Below are 14,751 nucleotides of genomic sequence, written 5' to 3'. Positions count from 1 at the left end.
TGCAGGGACGCTTTGATTAATCCACAAGTTGATGTTCAAGTGAAGTGTGAGCAGAAACATTTACATGCAAACGATTGGAATGTTATATTTTAGTTAAGATGTCACATTTGCTTCGTGACTGAACACTTGAATTAACGATGATGCTGCACTAATGGCATTTCATTTTGATAGAGAATAAAGTTGTTGATATGTTCATAAGCGAAAAATTGTGGTTAAAAAAAGCACCATTAATTCTTGCTTGATTGTAGGGAAATCTATATTTTAATAATGTCATCACTCGTATCATATCAAATTATTGATACGATTCACTCTTCAATGTGCTCTACTCAATATTTAAAATTTTCCAATATCACAGTCTATCCTAATAATTACCGTTGTATCGTGATGATATAACTTTTACACTGATCCGTTACTCATGTAAAAATTGATTAAAATAACGTTAAGGCTCAAAGTAAATTCCGTGCAATAAAAATATGACAATACATTGATAAAAATGTGACAGCACAACAATTTATTTACTAGCTAATTATTTCCTATTTGGATAATATCATTTATTTTCTTGCCCGAAGTTCTAAAGCCGTTTAAATAATTTAAATATTTTCATCTCATTATGAACTTTACAAAATACCAATCGATTGATGGCTGAGATACACGTGATATTTGTCAAATTAACATAATGCTAGACTCGAATTTGCACCTTATCGTAACAAACTATTTCCCCTATTGCAAAGTTGGCTGAATTTGTGGCTGTTATTTAAAAGAACGCAATTTAGCTCCAAGAAATCAGTCTAACTCAAAGAAATACGCATGTTTATGGAACCATAACTCATACTGAATGATAATTTGTATGGTAAAATCGTTTAAGATTCGTTTATTAAATTAAATCGTAAAAGACATAGGGCGAATGCGTCTGGAGCAATTGGAACCGGAATGATAATGTACCACGATGGTTCTGATAAACTTTTAAATACTAGGAATCTCACATTCAGCACAGTAGAAATAGTTTGCATTTAATGATGATTTAGTGGATAAAACTTACATTGACAAGCAGCGGAGTTACACAGGATAGCAGTCGTTAGAGTTAAGGCGTGCGCTCGTTATACATGCTTTCGTTGCCTCGTCTTCCTTAGGCGCGTCGTAAAGCTTAGCAACCTGCATGCAACATGCGAAAAAATAAAATAACAACAAGAGCCAACCAAAAATTAGTATTAATTACATGAGGTGTTAAATTAATAATATTTTCTGCTTGTGAACATCAACTGTAGGGCAAAAATTGCATTCTCGCAAGCGTCATGTTAGGTGTTTGGAAATGTCTTACACTTAACTGGTTGCAAACATTCATTTTCTGATCCCTTCCCTTCATATATCAAAGAGAAAAATAGTGTTGCAATCAGGCTTATCTAGGAATTTAATTGAAAATATCTCAGAGCGGCTGTTTGAACGTGTGAATGCATTGCGTACTCATGCCACTCATATCTGTTTGACCAACAGTTTTTCATATATCAAAAGACTACAGGGTGAACGGTAATGTAATTCTGTACAAAAAAGAAACAAGATATATAATGAAAATATGCAAAATATTAGAAGCTAAACATGCAAGACCAGCAGTAGTGAAAGCTTAACATGCAATTGCGTCGTTCGTGCGTGAGTTTGGTGTCGCGCAGGTGGCCTCTCAGTGAGCAGCTCGGGGCGCTTGAGAGGAAGTGGCCAATAGAGCACTAATGCTTGAAGTCAATCTCTTTACATAGATCCTCTTGAACCCTCTCAAAGTACTTACATTTATACCGATCCTTACTTGTGGATCCACTTACAGCATTCATCTTTACAATAACTCTTACTTTTAGACAGACTCTCAGCATTCATATTTCAAATAAGAACAAAATTATATTAAGATCACTAAATTAGATGAGAAGAGGAGCTTCGTCAAGTTAACATGTAATAATTACCTAATAAAGTCATATTCTTCTCTATGCTCGCCACTTGTCGTTTATTTAGTAAACATTAGCACATTGTCGTTAAAATATGCAATAGAATACAGCAATACCTGCTTAACTAAAAAATAATATAAATACGCAATACTTGAATGCGCTATAAAGTGCCAAGTAAGAAAATCCTTGCACCGCCAAGAGGTAAAAGAAATATAAGGAAAAATCACATAACCCATATTTTTTATTTGGACAAGAAGGTTTAGCCATAGAGAGAGTCAATAAAAAAAACGTGATTGAGATTGTGCGAACATGCAATAAAAATATAGGTAGTGTTTCAACTCATATCTAATGAATATTGTAAAGAAAATCAGCAAATGTATACCCTCGCGCCTTGAAGCGATGATATTGAAAAAAATTTCTTACCTGTGAGTTGTGACAAATAATATTTTCCTTGCGCATCCGAAAATGGTTCAAGTCCAACCGCCGAAAAATTATAGAATGAATTCTTACATAATCCAATTACTTGAATTATTACCTTGTATTTCAACTTGAGTTTTTAGCCATTGGTATGCTTCTTTTAGATAATTTGACCGCAAAAGATCTGAAGAAGCTCTACACATAAGAAATTTTACACGACAGTTCACGAACCTTCATACCGAAGAGTTTACGGATGAAGTCGCAGTGCATGGCCGCTCCGGAAAGAGAGCCGCCGGAGCACGCAGCTCTCGTGGAGCATTAAGATCGATATTCGCTCAATAGGAGGAGGCTATACCTCAACACCGAGGGCCGTAATGTCCCTTCTTTTGGCAGTTGTAGAAATGGTCGTTTAGTTGCCGGATCAGTATGACTGTTGATCCAAAATGCTTTCAATCTGATTTTTTTTTCAAATAACTTATTAGCAATGTATCTTTTGTTCAGTTTAGTTAACTTAAGGAGATGATTATAGCCTAAATCTAAAAAGCTTTTTAAATAAATGATTTTTTATGGTAGTCTGGATTATCGTCATCAAGGTTTTAGTTCCCACAAATAATTCGGCCCATAGTTTGGGATTCCAATAATTAAAAAAATACGATTAGTCGTCATTGTCCTGTTGAAATATAATAAGTGATCTTATTTAATCTTCTGGACACCTCTTAGAAACACACTCTATCTCTCAGCAAAACTGATGTAACTCGAGTCATTGTAAGATCGAGAAGACGGATTTGGAAAAGCTTTCGGACATCAATACGATGGATTGCTGCTCAATTATACGATTAAAAATACTTGTTCTTCTTCATCAAGATAGATCTTAGTCAAAACGCAGCGTGGGTTGTTCCCTTTCACACGACACTTATCACGATAGTACAAAATGTTCAAGTAACCCAGTGCAAAAAACCCACATAGTATATACTCTCACTTGCAGAGCAACAAGAACATTGATCAAAAATCCAATGAAAGTGCCGGTTTGAGACAAAATTTATAGTGTTTAGTGAAACAAACGTTCCACGCGTGTCGAGGAGCGACTGTGAAGCCCTTAGGGTCGAGTCCCGTGACCGACTGTGCGCCTTATATCGACTGGAGCAGCGAGGGCAGATGTGGAGCTCGTCAAGGGAGGGGTAGTCAGGTGAGAGCTCACGCAAAAAACACGATTGCTGCTCCAATTACGCCCAATGCCGTCATTGTGGAATGTGCTTTGTGGCACTTTGCTTGAAGCGATCATTGGCGGTGACATTCGTGAATATTCACGGTTTTTCATTGACATTTAGTAATCTGTTATTTTTAGGGAGATGATTTAAAATAGACGAAATTTATATTTTTACAATCGTCACAAGGACTTGCGACGAGTAAAACTCAAAAAATTGCTCAGATGCCATTAACAAGAAGAGCCTTTCCCACTGTATAAATTCTAATCACAACGTTCTAACAATGATTATTTTTTTGTCGTAGAGCGGCTTCGAGAACTAGACGTTCAACGTTCACCGAACAGTCTGTTTTCATCATGAACTACGGGATGTGAGAGCGAGCCACGCCCACGCCAGGTATAGACAATCGGTGGCCAGACTTCGGTCAACCGTGCAGAAGATGGCCTATATTGCCCCTAGCTTAGGATTCGTGTTGCTGAATAAAGGCCACGGACTCTTAGGCCCAGAATTACGAGGTCGGTCAGGTCGCCTGCTATCAATTAAGAAGCATCCATGCCTTGCGCCATATATCTCGGAAATAGATAAAAATATGACTGGGAACGGGTCAGTTCTATTTACATTGTTGCTGAAAGTTTTCGTCGTAGGCTCTTGAATGATTTTACTTACTAATTGAATGGTGATAGATTTACTTATTAAACAAGGGCGCGTTCATAACACAAAATATAACAAAGGCCACTTCCTACCTGTAAATTTCAGCCAGCTGATCGTGTAGATCCGTCATCGTGTGAACCGTTCTGGTTTATCTTTATTCACGTACTTGCTGACACTAATGGTGACACAAAAGTGAGGGACTAAAAATTAACTTGGAAATAGCCACAAACATGACTGAAAGTCAATGGCATGTAAGTTTTTAAATATTTTATTGCTCTAGAGAGCGATTGACGAGAAGCATGAGTGAAACATAATTTGTAATGTGATGGCTGTGAACGTGAATTAGGGCTCCCAATGTCTAGACGAATGCAACTGAATTAGTTTCTGGACAGATGATCACCGGTGGATTGCTTCTGCAGGACCGGAATTCAATTGAATCAGGAATTCAAATGGAAAGTGAAATCAATTTTAATTGATGCAATTGACATTGATTACAAATTCTGATCGAATATTATTTACCGTAGTTTGTTTGCGAATGAAGCGCACGACACGTTTCTTCTGGTGTTACAGACATAACATGCTGACCTTACATTTCAAAACGCAATAAATCCCACTCTGCAGAATAATCATGCAAATAAGCTTATGATTAGTGATTGATCGTTAAGACTTTTGCAAGAAAATTTAAAATATTTACTTGCCATGGTCTGCGTTTATCGATTACTCTCCATTTGTTTCGTGTGACAATTGCATGCAGCACCGTATCCTGACAATGACTAAGCTCGTTACTCGCTATCATAATTCATAAAAGAATATTCAATAACTGCTCACCAGCTCGAGTGCCTCCAAGACTTTATCAGGCATGTGGTCTTGGATCATGCAAGGCGAGATGATGACTTCACCGAAGTCTTCGTTGTCTACCCACACAGCCTGGTACACTGGCTTGCCACTGCGCCTCCAGCGACTAAAAAAATTCCAGCAATTATTTATATGAAAAGAAATAAAGTTATGAAGAAATTGAAGACATTCAGCTCTTGGAGGTCTGATGGAACGAACGTGAATATTAGTCGAAATAATATGAGTTTAAAATTTACTTTTTAAAGACAACATTTCTAAAAAGGCCAGTGTCTCTAACGTTACACATGTACAATGTATTTCATTTATTTTTATATATTAAAAAAAAATTCTTCAAATTATTTATTCTGTCAATTGGTTCAAGCATTGTCTCCAACGTTACGCAAGTGTACAAAATTTCAGATCAATTGGAGAGGTAGAAGTGTGCTAAATATTGATAATAAGATTTGTAGCAGACAAACAAAAGTAAAAGAGAAGTTTTGTAATAAAAGGATGATCAAATTTTGCCTTACTGCTGCTGCATTGACCAGGAATATTTCCGATTTTTTAACCACTGTTAAGCATTCTTTACGAGTGTTCTTTATGTCTAGAAATAAATTCTGGCGTTATAGAATATATTAGATTATAGGACTGTAAGATCATAATGTAGAATTACTTTCATGGACATTATGTATAACTTATCCATTGCTTCCAATCAATTGTTGGCGAAATCATCTACCCCAGATGCCCAGAAGCGTTGCAACTTTTTTGTTGGTATATTAAAATAAACATTTCTAGAGCACGTCATTAATGAACAAAACCAAAAATATAAGCAGAAATTTTCTCCCAACAGTTGTCTTGCGTGGCGTATCTCGTTATGAGAAATTTATCGCGCGGATGACATGCAGGCTCCACAAGTTTAGACTAATTTTCAGTAAGAACATTTCGGCAGGTAAAGCGTATACTGCTTGCTACTGATCTCTTCTCAGACGATAATAAATGCCTATAGGAGGGACATAAATTTCATTGTAGAAATTAAGATGCAAATTAATCAAACGTCTGTAAATTCAAGCGATAGTTTGATTGCAGAAGTAAATTTCGTCGTGTAGGCGAAAATTAAATTTGTTTGAAGATATAGTTCATGCAGCACAAAAGGTGGAAATTTCAATTAGACCCTCAATAATTATATTTGCGTAAGGTAAGATAGGAAATAGATTTTTAAATGTACGTATATATACATATTTGTATCAAAGAGTGGAAAAAATCATAAAAATTATCTGGATATTTTTGGAGCTCGGTAATTATCGTAGTTTAAATTAGAAAACTTTTTAATGTTTTTAAAACCGTGCGAAAATTTTACAGAACACCAAATGACTAAAAGGCTGCCAAAACAAAAACAAATTGTAATAATATAATCTACAAGGAAAATAATACTATAATATCTAATTACCCTGTTTTACAACTAATCTACTTGTAATAATATAATCTATCTAATTTTTATTAGGTCTAAAATTTTGTACAGTGCATTCCTCAAGTCCTTTTCACTTCTAATCAATTTATGGGCAAAATACCCCATAACGTTTGCATGCTTTGATGCAAGAATAATGCGATCCAGAGAGTTCAGAGTCTACGAAAAACCGCTAATGGCTCCATGCAGGAAATTCTTTAAATGGTGCGGTTTTTGATGGACTAAATACAAGCACCAGCCATCCAGCGAAATATATATATAAATATAGATCAGATTGAGAAGCACCAATAGCAAAATTTGTTCAAAACATATTTTTTACGAGGATTGCTATGAAATATTTTCAGGTGCATGTCAAGTGAAGGAGTATTTGATTTTAAGCAAAATTTTACAACGAACTGTACCGATAATTATTTCTAAAATTACCTTGGAATTTAAATTTTACGATTGCCTTGGAAAGCTGAAAATCGATTTGATACTGAATTGCTAATCATGGTTCGTAGTATCCAGGTTTTGTATAATGCTCTGGAAAGACCTTGACAAACTATACTAAATTCTTTTCAATTTCTATGCCGTAACTTTATCTATTCTGTATCTACTCTATAAAGTGCACGAAATCCCTTAGCTATACCATGCGAACAGGAGATATCTAAAAATTTTTTACATTCGACAGAAGAACAAAAACTCTGGACGAGCTAAAAGAGAATAAAATTTCATTCTCTATAATAAAAGCTACTTATCTCTCACCTTCCTTGACTCGGATTTTGAAAGCTGCAAATAAATTTGAGTATAAAAATGAAAGTGATGCGAGGATTTTTAGTTAACCTAATGAACACATAGAACAATAAAAGCATTTAAGTTTTTTTAACAAGAACTAAATATTAACACGGATAGTCAAAAAAATGCAAATATTTTCAACATATTTTCAAATATTACATGAATGTAACATTCAGGTATGAATGAATTGGATTTTTGAGGGTATCGGGAGCGTTCTTAAACGCCAATTTTTATTTTTATTAAAACGCCAACTTGGCCTCCATTCCCTGATAACCCTACCTCTAAGTACTCACTTACAGTATATCTCCACAGTGAGTGAAATAACTTGCACTGCTTCCAATGAAATTTCGATTCAACCGCACGTTATCTTCGTAAATTAGAGTTTCAAATGGTAAGGCCGTACATTAATTGCGGCATCATATTCATGCTAAAATACTTTTGCCTAGCATACACTCCGAGACAAAATTTTTCAACTTGGCTCACGTGCTGCGTTTGGATTGTATTCACGGCAATTAACTTATCAAGTAATCATTGTTTGAAATACTCACGGTCCAGGTCCTGGATGGTGACGCACGACGTGCAGTATCCTGCCAGGAGGGTAGAGGGGCCTGTGCACGGTGAGTTCAATGGTCGCGTCGGAGGGATGGCTGGCCGGGTTACGGGAGAGTTTACGCCTACTAGACGACCATTGCTCGGCTGGTCCTTCAGCCTCGTCTTCGATGACCGGCGGGGCGCCGCTGCCGCAACACTGCATCGTCGAGGCTATCGTTTTCCACTGCGTTCGAAATTTGGTGTTAAATCATCGCCGAAGAAGCATGGGAAAACAATTTTCAGGTAAATTCAATCATACACACAAATTAATTTGTCGTCGTAAGGTGAATAAAGTATTTTTAATCGACTCCAATCACAATGAAAATTGCTTTTGGCCACTTTTCACTACCGAAAATATTCTAGATATTATTTCGCATAACCTTTCCTAAGAAATGGAACGTAATTCCACAGATCTGAGATGTTTCATCGAAACAGTTTTTTTTATAAATGTTTAATTAAAGCTATCCGATTAAATGCTCGCTGAGCTTAGCCATGAAATAATAGAGTGAGGCAAATTGAATTCTTCTTAATCTTTAATCTTAAGTGTAATTAATTTTAAATTGGTCGTTTTTTGCTCTTATTTTTTGCTTCAAAAATTTATTGCGCTCAAATGTGCGAAAATTTCATGTAACATTTATTGAAATTTTAATCTCATCACTCAATTACGGAAACGTTGTGCAAACTTTATAGTGGTCATTCATTACAGAATAATAGCAGGAAAACAGTGAGTTTTGGTGTCTATATTCAAAATTGGTTTTCACAATATGAATAAGCTGATCCAGCTCTTCAGTTCTGTCTATCAAACAATCAAATCAAAATCATAATCAAATAGTTATGAAGTATGCATGCCATAATTAATCATAAGAAAATTAGAACGGAATTGGTCGAAATCCCATTCTTCATGTATTTTTAATTAATTTATTTCAACAATAAATTTGTACCTTAGGATCTTGACTGTGCTGTATTGCCGTGATAAGATCCGCCCTCAGAGTTTCCATCTGATGAAGGCCGATCCTTGGCACGACGTCCTTCCCTACCACCACCGACGTGATGAAGGCCTTCGTGTACTCAAGCACGGGCTTGCTGTTAAGGCAATACTTATTGAAAGCAATTAAAAATAATAAGTCATAGCCGCCGAGTAGCAACATGTCGAATTATATTTTTTTCATTTGCGAGATTAAATTTTTGATCCAAAATGACTCAACAAAGTTCATCTTAAAAAAAAACAGTTAATCGCACTTCTCTGATATATTTGTTATCTAAGTGCAAAATACGATTAATAATTTTAAAATGCATCTTCTAAGGTAATGGTGGATGAGAACCAATTGCTTTTTTTTCCCATGAAAACTTTTAAAATCTTTGGAATACCTGAGCAGTCCGCCGGGCGGTGAGTACGCGAAGCAACAGAGGTTCGCGTATTGCTGTTTTAGCAATATTGCCAATATTGCCGCGGTGCCGGCACCTAGCGAGTGTCCCACTAGGACCAGATCATAGCGGTCCGTCCCTCTGTCAGGGTCCCGGGCGAAGGCTTTCTCCAGCAGTTGCTCCTCCCGCAGTTTCGTGCGGATGTAAACTGCTGCCTGCACCATGCCCTGAAATGTATCTTCTGGCACTGAGTTCATCAAAATATATATTAAAGTTGTCGCGATACTAAAAATTCAAACGCCTCATGTAAAAAATTGGGTATACAAATGTTTCCATGGTAAATGTATGATGTGGCATATGAAAAATAATGTTTTCCATCATTTATTTGAATGATATAAGCAAACTTTTTTAAATCGGAGTAACCTATTGATCGAAGTATAGAGTACCAGGAATGCAGCAGTGACATCTGGGTTCTATTCCTTCTATTTGTATATAATGTTACAGTAAAAATTAACAAGGCCGCCAGGGCGGCTAAGAAAAGCAAGATTATATTAGTTAATCTCCAGCAATCTGTGAAATTTTTGCGAAACCAGGAAGCGACAACAGACCGGTTTGAGACTTTATTGATATTACTTTAATATTTTAATTACACAACTAGAGTTGCAGTGGGGTAAGAGAATTGCATTATTATGGATGAATGAACACAAATTTTCGAGACTCTTAGAAAATAAAGTTGTTTGTTGACTTGTAAAGTCGATTGTATCAATAATATGCGATTAAAAATTACTTTTTAAAGACAACATTTCTGATGAATCCGATGTCTTTGATGTTACACGTGTACAATGAATTTCTAATTTTATTTTCATATATCAAAAAAAATTATTTATCAAAAATTTTTAATTAAGATATAAAAATTTTGTAAATTTTCAAAATTATTTATTCTGTCAACTGATTCATACATTGACTCTGACTTTATGCAATTGTGCAAAATTTCAGATCGATTGGACAGGTGAAATTGTGTCATATATGGATTATAAGGTTTGTAGCAGACGAAATTATTTTAAAATTTTTTTAGTAATGTAAAATTTTTTTTACTTTTTAAAATTATTTATTTTGTCAATTGATTCATGCATTGTCTCCAACTTTATGCAAGTGTGCCAAATTTCTGATCGATTGGACAGGTAGAAGTGTGTTAAATATCGATTATGAGATTTGTAGCAGACAGACAAACAGACAAACAAACAAACAAACAACAAGAAGTGAAGTTAAAGAGAAGTGTTGTAATAAAAACTGGCATTGAACGCGATCGTGTCCATTTGCAGATGCGAATCAATCAACATAAGTTTATTGACGTATTTTCTGGTGAAAATTGAATTTTTTTAATGTTTTTATGTCGACTTAATCACATCTTTTCAATTGAAAAAATTTGACATTTGAGGCAAACTAGTTGTTATTTCCAGAAAACGATCGCCAGTTTCTGACACAAAAATATACCGTTATGTTTTTCGTATAGCTACCGCAAATCGGTTAAATTTTCCACGGCCAGGAGCCAATTATTTTGAAAGCTCTCACAAAAATAAAACATCTGTCATCAATTAGTTTAGACAGAACATGTTCGTAACATTTATAAAAGAAATGAATTTTACTGACGCCTCAACAACGCTTAAACAGTTTGCCGTGTATATTTGTCAATGTCGCGGTGAAAAAAAGTTCAGTATCGATTCATCGAGTATATAGATTATTTGTTAATAAGATGAACTTTGAAGAATACAAAAACTGTTTGTTTTGCAATGATGCATCAACGAACTTTGAAGGCCTAGGATCCGCACTTGCCATTGTATACATCAACGCACGTTCATGTATCATTTTTAATAATTATATTATCTAATGAGACGATAGAGCTACTATTGAGTATCGCACCGGGTCTTCTGAGATGGAAAAATGCAGCCTCAATCATGTTTGGTTGTGGCAGTTGGCTCGGCTTTTACTTAAAAATCCTCGTAAAGCTTAAACGCAGCACGCGTTTAAAGATTCAGTTCGAAAAATTTATTCGGGATCTTGAAGTGGCACCTCGAAAGTAGCACTTTAATTGGCTGCTCTTGTACCTAGAGCTCACGTCATCGGTTACTGTTCAATCATTGTTGAACCTCTTTTGAAATTTTGAAATTTGGAATTTATGCAGAATTTGTCACAAATTTTCATAAAACATCGAACGAGTATAAATGCATTGACCAAACCTTAATTACTGCATTTCTTCTAACAATAATTAATGCTCTGTGAGTCCGACTGAGGAAAGTCTAATTCTCAGCTCGGATTTTTTTGTAGAAGGCCGTAGACTGATTTTCGGACAGATAAAACATAGAATAAATTTTCAATTACATGCATTACCTAAATATTGATCGAAAAGAGGGCTAAATATAGTTTCCACGTTGATTAAAATGATTGGATGTGCTATACTGATTTTTAAAATGGGTTCTAAATTCATGTAAAGAAAAGCACTTTTTGCCCTCATGTGATGGTGCCCTCATTTTGATGGTGACTCCGAATCTTAATTCCGCACCAAAGGATGGGCAACTCAGACGTCGTCCACCGCGTGTAGATTGGGTCTCTATAAACACAATTAGCGGAGCCTCACATACACGACATACATACGACATTAACCAGATGAAAACGATCCGTCACATGTAGGCTATATCAATCATACAGGTCATTTTTTGGTCACAAGATTACGATCACTTATTCGCCACATGCGACCGATCACTTGTTCGCCACATGCAACAGATCACTTATTCGCCCCATGCGCACGATTAATTATTCGCCATACACATACGATTAGTTATTCGCCACGTGCGAGTGATCACTTATTCGCCACCTATGAGCAATCACATATTCGCTACATGCACACGATCAATTATTCGCCATACACATACAATCAATTATTCGCCACGTGCGAGTGATCACTTATTCGTCACGTGCACATGATTAGTTAATCGCCATATATATACGATCGACTATTCGCCTCCTGCAAACGATCAATTATTCGTCAACTATTCGCCAATCAATCAACTATTCGCCACATACAAACGTGAACGTAAAACGATCATTTATCCGTCACTCAGGAACGACCGCAAAAATGCACCGGGAAAAACTGGTAACCCAGTCTGCTTTTCTTACAAGCTTAATTTTGATTACACGGGTCTGAAAAAATCTGAAAATTGTTTTTACTTCTGAAAGGGTGACTGTTTTTTTACAACACTTCTCTTTAACTTCACTTCTTGTTGTTTGTTTGTCTGGTTGTCTGTCTCTCTGCTACAAATCTTATGATCGATATCTAAAACACTTCTACCTGTCCAATCGATCTGAAATTTGGCACACTTGCAGAAAGTTGGAGACAATGCATGAATCAATTGACAGAATAAATAGTTTTGAAAATTTACAAAAATTTTAATATCAGAAAAAATTTTTTACAAATATATTTTTTTAATATTAGAAAATAAAATTAGAAATTTATTGTACATGTGTAACATCCAAGATACCGGATTCTTCAGAAGCGTTATCTTTAAAAAGTAATTTTTAAACGCATATTATTTTCAATTTTTTTTAATAATGAAAAAAAAACTTAATTTATAAAAATATTTATTCTGTCAATTGATTCATGCATTGTCTCAACTTTACGCAAGTGTGCAAAATTTCAGATCGATTGGACAGGTAGAAGTGTGTCAAATATCGATTATAAGATTTGTAGCAGACAGACAGACAAACAAACAACAAGAAGTGAAGTTAAAGAAAAGTGTTGTAATATGTATATAACTGAGTCCGTTTTCGAACGCTTCTACGGCTCTACGCCGCTATCACTTATAAGTTAATAATAATATTTTATCGTACTGCAAATTTCACAGACAATCATTGAGTCTGAGAGTAGCCATTTATTTCATTTGCTGCAAAAATTATGCAAATTTCGATATATAAGAGTTATACTTGGAATAAGTGAGAGGAGCAGTTTTTTACGATTCGTCATAGAAAACGAATACATCGATTGCAGACTGCTTTGTTGATTTGTGGTGCCCGATAACCTAATTTTTAATGAATATTTCTCGTTTGAGATATAGATGAACTTCATGAACACCGAGTGAGCAGTTATGGGATATTATAAATTAATTCCATTAGCAGTGCATAATTAATTGACATATATGCTTGCGTGTCTATAGCCAATTTGAGCCGTGTTATTTTAGCATGATCAACGACATGAGTCCTACACTCACCTTGTGTCCTAGCCAGTCGTCTTTGACTGTGTCCATTGGCAGCGGTTCACTTTCGGCATTGAGGTCGGTAATCATATCCTATAATCAGAAAACGAAAACTTAGTATAATGCTGATGAACGGACAAAATTGTGTTCATTTGATGATTTTTAATTCATGTTGAACTGCAACAGAAACTTATTAATATCATGCTCTTGTAAAGAGTACCATTTGTTTAAAATTTTAATATTCAAATAATCAACAATTGTGGAATATTGTCAACAATGAAACTTGCGGTATCGATAGAAATGAACTATCACTCACGACTTTAGTGGATAAAATTGATGAAGCAAAGATCCCTTCAATTCATAAGCAAATGGTCGTCTATGCCGACCTAAACAATTAGTTTAGTGTTACTTTACTTTCAAAAGATTTCGAGATTTATATAATAATTTGGTCTTCACGAATTAATTATTATTTAGCCAATTTTTACTCTATCTGATATACAAATAGTTTTATTTCGATGAGCTAAGTCACAGTCTGGCTTTTACCTTCATGGACAGGGTGCCCCGAATGCTGATAACCACGGCTTTCCTGGAATGATCGAGCGCCACGAAGAAGGGAGTTTCACCGATGTCGACGTGGAAGGTCGCGTAAACGAGATCCAAATCCTCGGCGGGCGCCATCTTGAATAGGGCGGCTGTGTTGCACATGCAGCAGTTGTCCTCCACTACGTGAGGTGCGTCGGGGGAGGCACTCTGTGCGCACGACCAACACCTGTGCATAAAAAAAAAACAAATGAGAACTTTATAATGTCATAAAACTGTTAAAAAAATGAACGAAATTCCAACGATGACATGAATCATATCGCTAATTTGCAGGTTATATTTTCGAAAATAACCACACATAGATAATGGATTAGCTATTGCAGAAATCTTTTGAGGATCTGAAGACAGAAAGCAACAGAAATTTCCTCCCCACCTCAAATTACTCCCCTCTGTCTAAAGTCACACATGCCTGTTACCATTTTACGATTAACGTTGAACTTGCGACGACAGTGAGAATTTGGTAAGAATATAAAGCCTGATCGTGACGAACCTGAGCTCAGGACACAGCTGGCAGGCGGCTTTGGTTGTGGACGCGCGCATCACGTACATCAGCCAGCCGTAGACCGCGAGGGCAAAACGCATGTAGTGCAAAATCTTGCGAAACTCTGCATCACCTTCTGGAGTATTAAGCTGCAGGAAACGGGTGCTGGAAAAAAAAAATATCAAAGCCGAGG

At 35.9% G+C, this 14,751-nt stretch overlaps 1 protein-coding gene across 2 annotated transcripts in view; it reads right to left on the bottom strand.

The window, feature by feature from the left end:
* The window catches only part of LOC108679611 (diacylglycerol lipase-alpha), a 59,303-nt gene that overhangs the window by 3,012 nt on the left and 41,540 nt on the right, over positions 1-14,751 (bottom strand). Inside the window, exons 7-14 of one of the 2 annotated variants that reach the window (XM_018168265.2) lie at positions 14,568-14,723; positions 14,021-14,246; positions 13,493-13,570; positions 9,234-9,457; positions 8,807-8,948; positions 7,823-8,049; positions 7,245-7,268; positions 5,030-5,162 (exon numbers count right to left, since the gene is read on the bottom strand). In XM_018168265.2, coding sequence (XP_018023754.1) covers positions 5,030-5,162; positions 7,245-7,268; positions 7,823-8,049; positions 8,807-8,948; positions 9,234-9,457; positions 13,493-13,570; positions 14,021-14,246; positions 14,568-14,723 — 1,210 coding nt within the window. The remainder of the gene's footprint in view (positions 1-5,029; positions 5,163-7,244; positions 7,269-7,822; positions 8,050-8,806; positions 8,949-9,233; positions 9,458-13,492; positions 13,571-14,020; positions 14,247-14,567; positions 14,724-14,751) is intronic. The other variant, XM_047884312.1, reaches the window with a different exon arrangement.

Source organism: Hyalella azteca, unplaced genomic scaffold, assembly GCF_000764305.2.
Source record: "Hyalella azteca isolate HAZT.00-mixed unplaced genomic scaffold, Hazt_2.0.2 contig15126, whole genome shotgun sequence".
Taxonomy (NCBI): Eukaryota; Metazoa; Arthropoda; class Malacostraca; order Amphipoda; family Hyalellidae; genus Hyalella; species Hyalella azteca.
The sequence above is the reverse complement of the archived record's forward strand: the minus strand, read 5'-3'. Positions and strand labels throughout refer to the sequence as shown.